This window comes from Bombus impatiens, unplaced genomic scaffold (assembly GCF_000188095.3).
Source record: "Bombus impatiens unplaced genomic scaffold, BIMP_2.2 scf_0442, whole genome shotgun sequence".
In the NCBI taxonomy this organism is placed as follows: domain Eukaryota; kingdom Metazoa; phylum Arthropoda; class Insecta; order Hymenoptera; family Apidae; genus Bombus; species Bombus impatiens.
The window spans coordinates 992,274-1,008,126 of NT_176861.1; the positions used below are offsets into that span (position 1 = coordinate 992,274).

Consider the following 15,853-nt stretch of genomic DNA (forward strand, 5'->3'; position numbering starts at 1 on the left):
TTCCAACGAAAAGTTTCTGTTTCCTTATCACCTCGTCAAACAAATCTTTTAAAAATATCGCCAGATAGATATATCTTTTCTTTGGGTAGAAACACGAGGAAAAGAACTGGTTTTGGTTAATTTCATTTTATTGTTATTTCTGACTGCAACTTTACTCGTGACAAAGTGTCAATTACGAAGCAGCTTCAGGGCGAACGCGGTGGCTTTTCGGATTTGGACACGTCGAGTATGAGCGGTAAGCTCGAATACCTGGAAAAGTATTCGGTAGCGCCTTCACCAAGCAGAGATTATTACGGGTTAAGAGTGTTGGACGACCAGGTGCTGACGAATAAATCGCGTTCTCGCGATTCTGCCTCGTAACTTCGCTCCTTTTGCAGGTGACACTCTATCTTTGGCGAATCTCGCACGGTCCTCACAAAACACCCATCGTACGAACCTCCGGTTTCGTTGATTTCAAGCAAGACCATCGATTGCAGGACGAAATTCGACGTATTTTTGGTACACAGTCGAGAAATCATTATTGAGTAACTTTTTGCGGAAAATTTGTCATTTAACATTTAATGTTTATCTGATACGTTTAGTAGCTCTTGAAAGAACAATTCATTAAAAAATATTTTATTCTCTGTAAATACTCTGTTAGTTTTTTCATTTTTTTTGACGCTTTTGAACGTTTGACTTTGATATTCGTATACGTTGAATATATTTATTGGGTTAGGAGCGTGAAATTTTTCATTGAATCGTTCGTGAAGATGTCACTTAAGTTTAAATTGATATTATTCGATCGCTCGACTTTTTCAACGTTTGAAAAGCGGCGAATTAAGGTAAAGTAAAATGCTTCTTGCCTCGGTTTTTCTTTTTTGACAATTCTTTACAAAATATTAGTTTCACTACATTAATTTTCTATTTTATTTTCACTAGTTTAATTTTCCATGTCGTTCCAATTCTATGTATTACCATTTATATACGATATTTTAGGCGAATATTTGCTAAAGCACGTAAGAAACATCACTTCCGGGAGAAACACGTTATTGACATTGCCAAGGTGTCTGATTAATAAATTAATCAAATATCTTTCGGTACAAGACATCGTCAAATTAATATCCCTGTCGCGTGTCTCTAAAGAGGTAACAGAAATCAAAGAAATTGATATTCAGCCTTACCCTTTCTGCTTCTTCCTTCCAAAATATTTAGATCTTCGATGACAATTGCGTGTGGCAAACACTGTACAAAAAATACAGACCACTAACAAGGAATAGATACGACGGATCTAATACCACGTATAACTGGAAACAATTGTTCCAATTGGCTCAAGCGCAAGAATCAACCCACGATCAAAAAGTAATCTTGTCATTGTTACCGATTTTGAAGCGCGCGATATTCATCTTTGATTTATCATCGATGCAACGATCGGTTGTTCCAGATGCTCCGAAATCGCTTAAACGCAAAACAAAGACCAGCAAACCCAAAAATTGAAAATTTACCGAAAGTGAATGCGAGATCGGAGAATTCACCGAAAGCGTATCAAAAAATCGAAAATCCCATGAAAATCTCTGGTTCGAATACCAAACTAACATCGAAGATCGTTCCGCCAGAAAATCAGACGAAGAAAACGGCTGAAGTATCTCGTAGAAGGAACGCGCAGAACTCTGTTTCGAGAAAATCGTCCGACAATCGTCTTAACGAAATTACAATCGATAAAGAAAAAGTAATCTCAGAGAGGAGAACTTCTGCCATTAAATCGCTGCAAGTAACCGGACAGAAGAATATAAAGGCGCTGAAAGATTACTCGGTCGCTACTAAGGTCAATGCCAAAGTGGACAGCAAAGATTCGATGGGTAACAAAGTTGCAGAAACGAAATCGAGCAAAGTTCAGAATAAAATGGCTAGAAAGATCGACACGAAGGCCAGTAGCATAAGTCTCAAAACGCTGGAGGAGAAATTAAATAACGTTAAATCGAAAAGTTCAACGACACCGAAGGTGAATAAAACTGAGAAACCAGCTGCGCGTCCGATCCAGGAGGTGCAAGTTAAACCAAAATCCAGGGGGAAAACGAAGAAAATCGGTCATAGCAAGTCTACGATCTTGAGTACGAGCGCTGATCTTTTGAACGATCATTGTCCTATCAAGGATGACAGTTTCGATCTGGTAGATCTGATCCAGGCTAGCTTGAAAAACATTCGTAGTCCAAGAAGTATATTCGATTATAACTTCAGTTGTATCGAAAAGACGAAATCTTGCTGCGGTGACACGACCACGCAAGAGATCAGTCGCAAGATGACAGACCATCCGAGAGCCTTGAAGAGTGGTCACGTTAAAGCGGCTCTTGATCGATTATCGGAGAAATCCGAGCCCGTCACCGCGAAATCGATAGATTCTGCCAACAAAGGCGAACTATCGTATGGATCCGTCTCGCCCGATTATGCTCTAATGTCGTTGAATTCAGAATTGAAAAAATCGACAGAGTTAAATAAGAATCGTAACGTTATCGTGCCAGAGGAGAAGGCAGAACATTTTGAAAGATATGGAATTTATAACAAATATCCAACGCCAAGGAATAAAGAACAGAAGAAATCGCCTCCTGGAAAGGAAGTGGATAAGATGAGCATTCTACGTTCGCTGGGAATGAAAAGTTTGCGTGGTAAAAGCGTGAGCTCTAACTCAACGGCTGAGGTAAATCGATACGAATCGAGGAAAATGATCGATAACGTTTACAAGTATTGATGTGTGTTCACTGTCGTCGTGTTACTCCGGAGAATATTTTTTAAATTGTAACAACTGTACGTGTATATGTTTGGTAAAATAAATATTAGCGAAAGCTAAAATACATGTCTAAAAGCATTGTACCACGCGATAATCTGTTACACGGCAAATAATATGATTTCAAGACGAGAGAATTTTTATAAGCGTGTTACGATAGAATAGGAAGAAATTATGATTTCTTATTTACAATGCATTTAACTTGAAAAATATTACTATATTCGAAGCAATTAACATCGAATCTCACTGATTATCCGAATTGCTAAATTATACGTATTTGCCTCTATGAGATTTTAAGACCAGCGTGGTAAGTCAATTTAGTTTTATTATAGTATCGAACTTTGATGTTTTTGGTAAAAGTAAACGGTTTTCATAAGAAATCATCTCAATGTTGAAGAAATTTATTAGTTATTATCTTTCCTCGCATTAACAATTTCAATGGAAATGCGGACAGATATACAAAATAATTATCCAGCGATGCTTGTATTTAATGATATGTCTTTTTAAATACAAACACACTTACATGAGTTATCGTCGAACGAAATTTTAGCAGCTTGTTCTACGCATAAAGATCTATAAAAGAAATTATACAAGATAGCGTGTGTAAAGTAGTCTGAACGTATGATTAATTTTAAAGCGAGAAGTATCTTCACATTCTAACGCGTTTCATCGTCAGTTGCGACATTATTACTCTAGAATAGAATCAGCGATCTTTAACTGAGAAATCTGCTAACATTTTTCACCAAACGTTCTACGAGCGTCGCCTATGGATACTCTGCTAACTATGATCCGAGCTTTCTTGCACAATTTAGCTATATTACATCAGTGAATTCACAAGTGACAAGTAGTAAATTATAAGCTTCTGTACTCGTATAGGTTTTACAGCTTTTCATCTTCAGCTTTTTTTGTAATGTCAGTTCAAGTATAATAATATTGTCAACTAATACAATTATTTATCACCTAATAGGTAATATTAGTAAATTGATAGATTGCAAGTTCTAGATCATAAATATCTCTTTTTACGAGCCTATCATTTTTCATATAGTAGGACGATCTAACGGTATTACGATCTAATGATATTAGTTCAGTTGTGTGCGTGCAAGGAAGCTCCGATATTTTTTAACATATAGAAATGCTATTTGAATTTATAAAACAAGCGATATATCCACATTAAAAGTGTCTTGCTTTCAATAGACTTTTGTCGTTAACGTGTTGCTTGAAAAAATTCGCTACGCAAATGTCGCGCTCTTGGCAATCTCCTTTAAAGATCACGAAATTTACAGAAATTTCCCTTTGCCCGTACAGAAATAACGTTCACGTCGATCATCGCTACAAACCGATTATCAATATCACACGAATTCGTCCACGTAATTTATTGTCCGTTTACGCTTATGACTTAAGTTCGATTTGGACATCGAAGCCTGACAAATAAACTAAGCAAATTCAACAATTTCGTTTCAACTTTCACGGAGAAATCGAGAATACGTTGTTTATAATATGTATATTTACAGAGATTTAACCTATCGGAACTAGAAGAAGAAATTTGAAATTTTCGGAGACTACTTAGAAACAAAATCGCAAGTATGATTCCGTAATAATAACAATGATAACAACAACATAATAATAATAATAATAGAATTATTTTAATATTTAAATATAGCAAATCATTTTTAATTGCAGCAAATTTATTACAATCGCGAAATCCTTCTCACAGTTTCACGGAGATTCTCGTCTTCGTAGAATTCGATTTACAAGTTCTGTTTAGTTAATGGTAGGAACAGTATACAGCTTAAATTCATTAATTTACATATATCGCTGAGTTTAGCTGCGCCAGATGGTATCACAACCGCATTTGTTTTGGTGTTTGTTGTATGATAAAATTGACATCTTTGTTCATTTATACTCCACTGAATTCGGTATTTTAATTGACAATTTTGCAACGATTTTCTCCTGCGAATCGCAGTTCGATAAGTAGATACCTTTTCAACAAAGTGTTTCCATGGATCCTTAGATTCATGTTCAGCAAAACTACCGCCAGGGCTCGGTCTCGTCGAACATTCTCTCTATGTTGTCACGAAGCATCTTTTCTTGCTCTGTAAATATGTACATTCTGTTTAAAAAAAAATATTCTATTTTTACGAAGAACAGAAAGAAAGAAGTAATTTTTTATTTTATTTATCATAAAGCAGCACGCATATATAGTAATACGTACTACTACATTGTCGTATAGCTTTGACGTCTAATATCGTGGCTATTAAATACTCGTGTACGTACAGTAATATGCTATAGTAATAATAGATAGTATACACATACATACATCGGTATTTAGTACTATTAATAGTAATACTTCAAAGCATAATAATGTCAAAGCGATAATTGCACAAAGTATACACCTCAGGTATTTGTAAAGTTAGAATTCAGATAAAGAGTACTCATAATGAGCGTCCTTTGATTCTACGTTGTTGTTATTAATTGATGAATTTACCTTTCGTTAGATTAGCGATTACACATTGCTTCCTAAGAAATTCTAGACACAGAGTACGTGACAGGCCAAAGGCGTGCATGTTACACGTGAACGTCCTGAAAAAACGAAATTGTTTAAAGGTAACATAAAACACGAGTTCATCGAACATTCTGTCGAATCTGTTTACCCTAATTGTCCAAAGACGATATTAGCCTGAAACTTTCGATCCTCGATGGCGATGGCCTCCTGATCCAGAGACTCAGGCCTCGGAGGAACTGGCCTCGAAGCTCTTTCACATTGAACCGCGTCGAAGAAAGCCGCCGTCCAGAATCTCATTGACGTCCATATGGGTTGTACTCGCAAATGTGTGTACAAGTATTCGCGATATGGCTCCAATCCTGGCACTTCGACTAATTAAATCCGATTAAATTAATTGTATCGTATATTTTGATATATATGAAATGTATAATTGCGACGTTCACTATTCGTAATCTACGCTGTCTGCAGTATAGAAAATTCAACAACAAGTACAAGTATTCGCGATATGGTTGCTATCCTGACTCTTCGACTAATTAAATCCGATTAAATTATTTGCAACGTATATTTTGATATATATGAAATGTATAATTGCGACGTTCGCTATTCGTAATCTACGCTGTCTGCAGTATAGATACAAGTATAATACTTGTATATATACAAGTATTCGCGATATGGCTGCAATCTTGACTCTTCGACTAATTAAATCCGATTAAATTAATTGCAACGTATATTTTGATATATATGAAATGTATAATTGCGACGTTCACTATTCGTAATCTACACTGTCTGCAGTATAGAAAATTACATAAAAGACAGATCTAGATACCTTCGTGGTAAAAAGTAAAGCACATGTTCATGAGACTTTTGGCAGGTGCGAAATCATCCGCCTCGTGACATTCGAAAAGAGCCACCGCAAAGTGTTGAGCTAAAGAATAAAACGATGCTTCTGTTACACAGGGGCGTGCTCTCCTCGCGTTCACCACTCTGGAGAACCATATTCTACCGGATTCTGTCTGTGTGAAATGAAATCGGCACGTTATTCCTTTTCTTTAACTACCATTGTATTTATACAAAATTTAACAGATAATATGTATACACGTAATAGATTTGAACACGTACAAGAACCATTTGCCCGAAACTTGCTTTTTGCTCCTGATCGATGCTATTCGGTGCATCGAATAAAAGAGGTACAAAAGCTTTCATAAAATCCGCCGCAGCTTCCTCAGATTGACTATCAGCTGATAAACTAGAAGCCCAAGATTGGACAGATCCCGACGAACCTAAATCACAAGACCCAAAATTATTTCTTATTTAAATTTCAAATTATTCGGATAATTAACTCGTAAACCTTGGTACGAAAATAAGTTAACTCATCGCTCGAATTCCCAATTTCTTAGATATAATAATTTCTTTATTCATGGCTTCTCTATATTTTAACTCGTCTACTGTATATACATTATAGTATAAATTATATTTATACCGAATTATAAATTGTAATTACATTTATGCTTGAAAGAATTATTAAAAACATCCTATTCGATGGAGATCTGTCTTTGCTAACTTTTAATTCTACAATGTTATAGAAATTTCTGGTTAACAGATGACCAGATCAACAGGTTAGTATTCAAATAAATTTTACCTGATCTCTGCCATAATCTACGGCCGTCCATGTTCGAGTCTAAACTCGTACTAGGTCCGTAACCATCCTGATCGCTCATAGAGTCGCTGCTACAAGGCGGCATATCTGAAATAATATTCTACAGGAAACAATCGCCTAATCTGGTGGAAGCGTTAATCTACGGCTCCCCTAATTAATACTCGAGACTGGTGCGTGTACCACGTTATTGTATTGCTTCAACACCTCTGAGAATACGTCTAATCTAATATTTGAGACAGGGAACACACAGGGATGATACAGTGATGCTATCGTACTATCAGAAATTGTAATCAGATATACTATACAGGTGTACTATAGGGATTAAACCTGATCGAACAAGCTAAATTTCAGAGAGGTAAGTCATACAAAGGTACACAATAAAGAGGCAATTAAGTTTCAATTGGGTTAGATGGTGTTTTAATTTAATACGTGTAAGTAACAGGATTGTAGACGCACTTTCACAATTAATTACGAACGAAGGTCTCTTTGGTTTATTTCTCGAGATACTTTTATTAAATTTCCTATCAAAATTACATAGCAGATTTTATCTTTTATCGTGGATAATAAAATGTAAATTCTAGGCAAAGAAAATGTATTAATAGATAGGTTCAGAAGTTTCTAATAAACGATTTTTTTTAAAGTAGAACACGTTAGAAAATATATTCTATGATTATTATGTATCTTAGGTAAAGCTTGAGTAATAAACAATTATTAATTATTAAATAATATATATTCGGTAACTAAATTTACAAAGGAAACCATTATCTCCTATTTTCATTGGAATGTTAATATATTCAGAATTTATCAAAGTCAAAACTCAGTTTTATCTGGGAAACTAGAAAGCACGTACGAGGTTCTGTCTAAGTTCTTATATCAAATGACACCAAATATTTACACACAGGAAGGTTCACGTGAAAGCGTACAACGATACGATTTTCCATCAAGAAACACAAAACTGTAGGAGCCAGGGATCTATTTGCATTATTGCTTTTGTACCGACAGAAAAGTTGCGATATGTCAGTTATTCGTTCGTGTTTCGTATATTTCTTATACATATTGTGCAAAATGAATCGCGAAACAGCGTAAAACAGTTTGAAGTGCAGCGGAACCTGCGTTATCAGAACGCCGATTAACGGGACGATCGATTATCGGAATATCGATTAATGGAAAATTTGAGAATAGTCTTGCGCAGCAGAGATTGGAAACGAAAGAGAGACAGAAAGATATTGTTATATTTTTATTCGACAAATTTGTTGTTTAATCGAGATAAGTAATTAAAAATAAGTAATCTCTTGAAAAAGAAATCAAATCGCAAAAAAAAAAAAAAGGAAAATGATAATCGATCTGTTCTCGTACGAAGATAAAGTCATTCGATTATTCAAATAGCGTGTATTACTCTTAGTTTGAATAACCTAGGTTCGTCCTTGCTTTCAATAGCAACTTTACTGTCGATACGGTGAAAACACCGAAAGGAAATGGAGGATTTGTGAGAAACGAACGAAACCTGTGACGGTTCACATACACATTTACATACAATTCAACGTTCATTTACCTAAACGAAAAACGACCGTCTGATAGCGGGTCGGGGCCCTCGCTTCATGACAAAGAGAAACAAAAATATATTATATAAAAACGTTCTTTCTAAAAATAAACTTACTGTACATATATTTTCATGCGAAAATAAACGTTTCGGAAATAACGAAATTTAGAGAAACAGATACCTATATTACTTCAAGGATTAAAAAAAATACTAAAAATGCATTCTTTTAGAAAGAAGGGAATTTCAATGTTACACCGAATTCATAAAAATATATAAGTATACGTAATTAATGAACATTCGTGTATACAATCTTTTTTATAATATTTAACGAAGTAGAGAATATTTTTGTAGCTGCTCACCTCCCCTGTAGTTCAATTTATCGAAAGGATCAGGCCCTGTGGCCTTGATATCTCTTTCTTCAAGAGGTTCTATGCTTTCTTCACTGTCCCTATCGGGGCTGTTATCTTCCTCTACTTTATGCTCTTGTCTTTTGGTTCCGGCTGATCTCGACGAGGCTATTTCCTCGTAGGTCATACCCGGAGGATATTTTCTCATACACCTCGACATATTGGCGCTACCCTGACGCTCCAGTTTATGCCTCGCGATTGCTTCGTAGTCTTCGTACGATAATCCTGTACCAAACCTACGTATAAAACAAGAAATTGTGAGATTTCAAGGAATATTTTACGTTTAAAAAAAAATCGAGAATATTTCTCGAAGGTATTTTACGTTTAAGAGATATCAAGAATATTTATCGGGAATATGAACGGAAGTTTCCAAAATATCGATATCCGTATGACCTCGATATACAATATATAAAATGCAAACGCAAATACACGAGAATTTTATTTGAAATTTATTAAAAAATGTCTCTCTGACGCAAGACAACTTTCTCAGAAGATTAAAAGCAAAGATACTGTTTGAAATGCATGAAACATTAAATTCGCAATACTTATCAAGCTGTCACTTGTTACCGTCACGTACAGAAGAAACGATAAACAAACCAATTTTCTTGTACGTGAAACTAGTGCACCTTATCGATCATTTATTATGCATCGTAAATTGCATTTCAGTTAATGCGCAAACCACTTAAAGGGAAAATAGGATAGATAAAAGAGTGACATTTTATTTCAATAGTAGAATACCTTCATATCATTTCATTTATTCTGAACGTTTCTTAAAATTATTATTCATATGTGTCTCTGAAGATTTTACGAGCAATACATTCTCAAAGCAGTCGAGGAAAATATATTGCACAGGTTTGATTAGCGTTCGTAATTACTTTTCAATAGTAAGCGATACGCAAACTCATAACTTAAAGTATATTAATTAAATAGTAAAAGAAAATATATATTTCTCGTAATATATTCTCATTTCTCACGTATAATAAGATTAATAAAATCAAAGTAAGCTCAGAGGATGCCCAATTACTCTTCACACCTCTAATACATCTTATTCGTGCTGCTGTAGAATTATTTAGCAATAGATTCACGAGACAGGAGCTTACCTTGGGAGCCTTAATTTTCTTCTAGCCAACTGTTCTTCCGGATTGGAAGTCTGAGGTGGTGCTTGTGGCGAAGATGGCGACGTCGACGGCGTCGTGGTCAATTCACTTTCTTCTAAACTGCTACTTAGAACGGATCCTATTCGGCTACCCAAACCCTGAAGATACTCTCCGCTGCCTCCTAACGCAGACTTGACGGATCTGAGTGCACCTCTGGTGCGTCCAATTAGGGACGCTCCACCGGTGGATGGCAGAGCCGTAGTTACATCCACCATCTTCTGTAACAGACAAGTACAACAATGTCGTAAGTATTTAATTTAGACTTCATGCAAATTGCAATTCTTCAGCTTCTACCAACGAGTATAACGATGGAAGCTTGTGCTTTCGACTTTCACTATCCTTCGTTCTGTTTTTCAAGTCAGCTTCTGTATTCGTAAATTTCTGAAAACTCTCTTTTCTTCAATTTTGCAGAAGTTTAATTTCGCAGGCTGCAAACTACAAATTAGAACGAACGAAAGGTACTAGAAGAAAAATTTATCCAGAAGAATTTGAAGCGAAACACGTACGTATTGGGATTGACGAAATTAAGTACATACAAATGGAATTATAAATGACTTTGATAGTATCCGAATGTCTATTTCCAATAAATAAATAACAGATTCTCTTTTGGACGTTTTTCGATAATTATTGAAATTTTGAAGTAAAAAGGTTTCTTTGCAGCAAACACTCTACGTATTTAATATCAAATTTCATGAAAATTACAGTTCTTCAGCTCTGTCCACAGGTTTAACAGCGTGTACTTCGTTCTTCTGATGTCTGATACAATGCGATGTTTTATAACAATATTTTACAATAATATTAGGTTGTCCGAAAAAGTGTCTTTCTTTCGTAAACGTGTTTTTTACAACAGTGCACCTTCATGTAAACGTGAAACCAAGTCTGTGAAATGTCGCGATGTTTATCTCAACATAACAAAATGGATCGTACGTAATTCGACAAAAACAAAAAACGATGTGCGTCTATTATTTGCTCATAAAACGAAAGAAACTTCTAATACAATCTAATACATAGTATCAAGTACATAAAGTTGAAATTAAAAACGCTATTTATGTTACTAATCTACATCCATTTGGTGTCATTAACCACGTGAATACATTCTCTATATTCGATATGGTAAACTGTAACAACTCAAAAAACCCTTCGTCTAAATTTGAACATTGTAACAAACTTTAATCAATACCAGTTTTCCAGATGGTTGATCGTTAATCATCAAAAGAATCCATTGCCTTTATCGAGCCGTGTTGCAGTCAATTTGACGTAATATCATTGAAAAGCATCTGCGTTCGTAATGAGCAATAAAGTTCGCGACTCAAATCATGAATATGTTATCTGCAACTTTGTGCGAGCGTATTATCTTCTGTTCGACAAAAATTGTCACCTAATGAGCATTGTTTGAATTTTGACAAGCAGCGAAAAGCTCATTGAAAATGTATGTAGGTCGACTAGGTACGTACGGAGCATCGTACGCGAACCGATAAACGTCGACAGGAAAACATTTGCTGAACTTTTCGTACGAAAAATGTAAGATCAGCTCGTAACGAATGAAATACGTACTTTCGAGATTAATGAAATTATTCTTAAACGAACATTGTTTTTGTAAACACAATGATATCAGAATTTACAAAATCAACGTAGTAAGAGATATTGTATGTAATTTATAAACAATGGAACGGGGGAGAAGAATTATTAAAAGTATAAAATAATTATCTATTGCTAAGAACGAAAGAAAGAAAATAATTTGAGTATTATTAATGGCTGTCAGAATTTCTCTCACATTTTGTGTCAAGGTTCCACGTAATAACTGTTTGTGATTATATTAAACATGCAACCATGTTTTTTAGTATAGTTACGTAATAACAAGTTTTTGGTTGCAACACTTTTTCTTATAGTGTCCATGTTAATGATTGAAAATCACGTAACTCTTCGAATATGATTATTCAACACGTATTCCAAATAAATTGCAAAATCTATCGTTATTTATTTTTAATATATTTTTTTATTATTCGATCGTTATTGAAATTTCGTATCCCGTAAAAAATTCACTCGAAATCCATCATTGAAGGAAAATTATGCTCCGATATGTACACAGGTATCAATAATTTGTGTTATTGATTTTCCTATTTGGAATAGCACCTGGTTGTATCATATGAATTCGCACAAGTGACACTGAAAAAAACATTATTATGTTGAATATTGACAAGCATCGTTTTATCAGTCGTATCGGTGCAAAGGTGATAAACGTATTTATCATTTCTGCAAGAAGGGAAGGTCTTTGAATAGGAATTTACGTCAAGCAAACTAAATGCACGTGGGCAAATATAAATGTGTTTGAAATTCATGATAGATTACCTTCAAACGTGAAGCGAGCAAACATAAATAAAATAAGTGCACGGCTTGATAAACGGAGAAAAATGTACAAGTAAAATATAAACAAACGTCGTACTATCGACTGCTTATATTTTTATCATAAATTATTTTATTATTATTATTCGTAACATGTATTGCATCGATATACGAAACGTACATATCATATAGTAATTCATGCAATTTATTCTGCGGTAATCAATACGTAAATATATTCTCAAAGTGATTGATGACGTACAGGAGTTTGTGGAAAGATTCAAACGTTTGATAGAAACCTATGAAATCGGATTTTCCACAAAGAGAAAATTTATACCAATCGAAGTATACGATTCAAAATTATTTCGTACTACGTACTATAAAAATTATTTAATCAATCTTTGATCTTTATATCACACACTCGATTTTACACGTTTGATTTAAAATACAATTTAATTAATGAAATGTTGCGAAACGATTTAATTAATACACTTCTTCATTGTGAAAACAGTGGAAAACTATATTTGTATATAGTAAAAGAAAGGAACATTACGTATTTATTATCTGCACAAGCAGTTCTTATCGTTAGTATCTCTCTTACCTCTGGTTAGTAGATACTCGTATTTCTGCTTCTACGAATGGAAGTAAGATTTCATTCTAAATAGAAACCGTATAATGAGGGAAAATACGAATGAACAGGCGAGACGATAAAAGTTACGTAAAACTTCATACAGTTTTAAAGTTTCGAAGGAAACTTCTTTTTTCTCATCCTTAACGTTTCACACGTGGCATGATTTAACCTTTAATATTTATGGTGTTGCGCTTGCAAGATCAGCAACCATCTGTTACTCCAGTCTCCTTATCACGCTCTCATTAAATTTATATATGCATACACAGATGTTACACAATGGACGAGACGTTTTACCGTTACCGGTCGTGATACGAAATAATAGCGAATGTCCTTGCTGATAGCTCACTCTGACCGAAACCGCATCTGGAAACTGATTAACTATCGCTTGCTTAATATCTTTCACATGTTTAATGATTTCCATTTATTCAGAACGTAATGATGCTAATAGTAGCACACGTTACGAATCGCAGGGAGTTTATGATATAGAGAAAAAGAAAACAATAATTAAGAATATATATTCGATATCTGTAGAAAATGTTGTTGCCTTAAATGTAAAGACATTTTGTTGCAAAGATAAACGATAACAAATTTTCTACTTTGCTGTTAAATTTGTTCCATAAGGAAGGGGATGTGTAACAGAATTTTGGAAATTTCATACATCGGAGAAAATGATCTTTCCTTTAAATCTGTATCTGTATGGAGTCGTCTATAGAAAATAGAAATTCTTAAACGCTGTCCTTTTTTTCTTTTCTTTATTATCGTCCTGTGTATCTTTTGATAGATCAGTCGAGTGAAGTTTGTTTGAAAATCATGATGCCACAAAGAAGATAGAGCACTTTCAGAACGCGAAAGTAGATCATCGATCGTGTCAACATCTCCATCGAAAGTTGGATGCCGCAAGAATTTGAAATTACGCTGACAGCAGGAATTGCGGGGGTGGAAGCGGATGTAATATCGAGCAACAAGCACGCCAAGGTTCTCGGAGTATGAGCGATGTAATTTGACCAATGCTTCGATCGACGCTTCCTTTGTCCGAGCATCTCGAAATTGTTCAACTATCAATACCACATCATATGGCAATAAAATGAAATTAATAAATAGAAGACGAAATAAAGTAAACCATTTTCGTGTTAATAACAATAAAATATCGCCTTAATTTGACCAGTAAAATTAAATGAAATCTGTTCAGGCATAGACAATGTAAATTAAAACGCATAAGGCAGTACTAAACGCTATTTTAAAATGTACTAACAATAAATGTTTCATTTATAGAATATTCGTATAGATCAAGTGGTGCTATACGTCGTTGATCGATACGAATGAACGAAACGTTCGTCGATTCACCTTCAACGTTACGTCAAACGTATTTGTATCAGGGACAAACGATCGTAGGATTTCACGAATGCATGAAAGCACGTCGAGGAGTACACTCCGGAGGGACATCGCCGCAATGCAGCTTTATCTATACCGGGCTGTTCCGCACCATACGGGCCATTGCTCGATTTACGATTCCAGAAAACATATGTTCACAAAGCTCGATCTACTCATCGTGTACCATAATGCGGCTCTTTAACTACCGCGATCTCGTTTAAACAGCTAAATAACGAACATAGTAAGCGTTCTACCATCGATGATCGACTATTTGCAATCAAACAACAATTACTTACTGTTTCTCTAATTGCAGCGAAGTATTATCCACGCCATGAACAACGGGGATGAGAAGAATGTCTGATGCGCGTGATGAATGAAAATGAAAAAGGATAGGATTTCGAGAGCTTCACATTGATTTAAGGAGAGAAACAGTGGATTGTTCGAAACAGCTTAGTCGTTCACCCACATCAAAGATGTTTTCATTGCGTTAATGAAGTGTCCGACGAATATTTCAACGATTTAATAAATGAAGAATATACCGTGTGGTAACACGAGCGATTAGGCCTGCTGATCGAACGCGGTTCCCCTCCGCGATCACTTCGAAACACGTGTCTGATCACGAACGGTTCTTTACGCCGTTACTACTTAAGCTTTCGGTCGTACACACCGAACGTAGCGCAGTTGCTTGCACTGGCTGGCCCGTTCGACTTGCGTTACTCTTCCAACATGTGATCCGATTAGCGCGTACGCATGCGTACCGCGCGATCAATACAGTTTTACTTACCTTTCTTACGTAGCTCGAAATGGTCGGTACAACAGACGCGAAGTACTTATTCTGTTGGTAACAGACAGCAATGCACCGACTAATGGTATCGACTTTGAAAATAATATTTTACCGATTACCGGAGGTGGTAAATTATTATAAAGCGCGAAGAGAGGGAGCACTGTTCTTGTGGAAAGATCGATACATTTTCTTCCAGGCTACTTATCTTAAAGCGCAGACCTGGTTACATTTTGACTGATTATCGATAGAATTTTAGTCATAACGTTGAACAATTCGTTTGATAGTGAAATCTAATTTTCAGAATAAATATTTATGGACTTCTAGCATTCGCAATTTGGAAAATTAAAGACAGGTCCGTATCTTCGAAATTGGTAATAGAAGAAGGATGATTTCCTTTGTGGATTTCGGTTGAGGGTTGGTTTCTTCGTTAAGTAATTCCACGAGTAATGTAGTATTCTCTGCGATACAGTGGATACAGATGCAAGAAAACGACTGTTGGTAATTATTGGCTGGCCAAACTGTGCGGGATTTTCTATTTGTTACAAGTACGTCAAAAACCGATACGCAGCCGATGTTTCTCCTTCGTTTGCTATTAACTAGCACGAGGAACTTCAACGTTGCGATGGCTCGGTTCTAGCCATATCCATTCATCTCCGCGCGATGTCATCTGGGATCCATGGGATTACTCTCGAGAGACGAAAGAGC

The 15,853-nt window shown here is 35.4% G+C and overlaps 2 protein-coding genes across 6 annotated transcripts; one reads left to right on the forward strand and one right to left on the reverse strand.

The window, feature by feature from the left end:
• The first annotated feature begins 80 nt into the window (after positions 1 to 80).
• Positions 81 to 3,046, forward strand: LOC100741070. The gene is made up of 5 exons (XM_003490441.3): positions 81 to 318; positions 378 to 498; positions 976 to 1,124; positions 1,192 to 1,338; positions 1,421 to 3,046. Exons 1-5 carry the CDS (start codon positions 229 to 231, stop codon positions 2,720 to 2,722), a joined length of 1,809 nt encoding a protein of 602 aa, XP_003490489.1. The 5' UTR covers positions 81 to 228; the 3' UTR covers positions 2,723 to 3,046.
• A 97-nt stretch (positions 3,047 to 3,143) lies between these two features.
• Positions 3,144 to 15,081, reverse strand: LOC100742870 (uncharacterized protein KIAA0513). 5 transcript variants are annotated; one of them, XM_024368432.2, is made up of 10 exons: positions 14,904 to 15,081; positions 9,966 to 10,237; positions 8,818 to 9,101; positions 8,471 to 8,512; positions 6,901 to 7,005; positions 6,381 to 6,541; positions 6,088 to 6,274; positions 5,410 to 5,632; positions 5,244 to 5,338; positions 3,144 to 4,851 (listed from the first exon to the last, which is right to left on the reverse strand). In XM_024368432.2, the coding sequence occupies exons 2-10, from the start codon at positions 10,235 to 10,237 to the stop codon at positions 4,787 to 4,789; spliced, it is 1,434 nt and encodes a 477-aa protein (XP_024224200.1). In that variant the 5' UTR covers positions 14,904 to 15,081; the 3' UTR covers positions 3,144 to 4,786. The 5 variants fall into 5 exon arrangements, with proteins under 5 accessions (XP_024224200.1, XP_024224198.1, XP_024224199.1 ...); XM_024368430.2 differs by having other exon boundaries at positions 9,966 to 10,240; XM_024368431.2 differs by having other exon boundaries at positions 14,661 to 15,081.
• Between the last annotated feature and the right edge of the window lie 772 nt (positions 15,082 to 15,853).

Coding starts and splice junctions, on each gene's coding strand:
- LOC100741070 (XM_003490441.3), top strand. CDS start 229: ATGAGCGGTAAGCTCGAATACCTGGAAAAGTATTCGGTAGCGCCTTCA. Junction 319..377: donor TAAGAGTGTTGGACGACCAG/GTGCTGACGAAT, acceptor CTCCTTTTGCAG/GTGACACTCTATCTTTGGCG. Junction 1,125..1,191: donor TGTCGCGTGTCTCTAAAGAG/GTAACAGAAATC, acceptor CAAAATATTTAG/ATCTTCGATGACAATTGCGT.
- LOC100742870 (XM_024368432.2), bottom strand. CDS start 10,237: ATGGTGGATGTAACTACGGCTCTGCCATCCACCGGTGGAGCGTCCCTA. Junction 6,275..6,380: donor GTTTCGGGCAAATGGTTCTT/GTACGTGTTCAA, acceptor CATTTCACACAG/ACAGAATCCGGTAGAATATG. Junction 4,852..5,243: donor AATCGCTAATCTAACGAAAG/GTAAATTCATCA, acceptor ACATATTTACAG/AGCAAGAAAAGATGCTTCGT.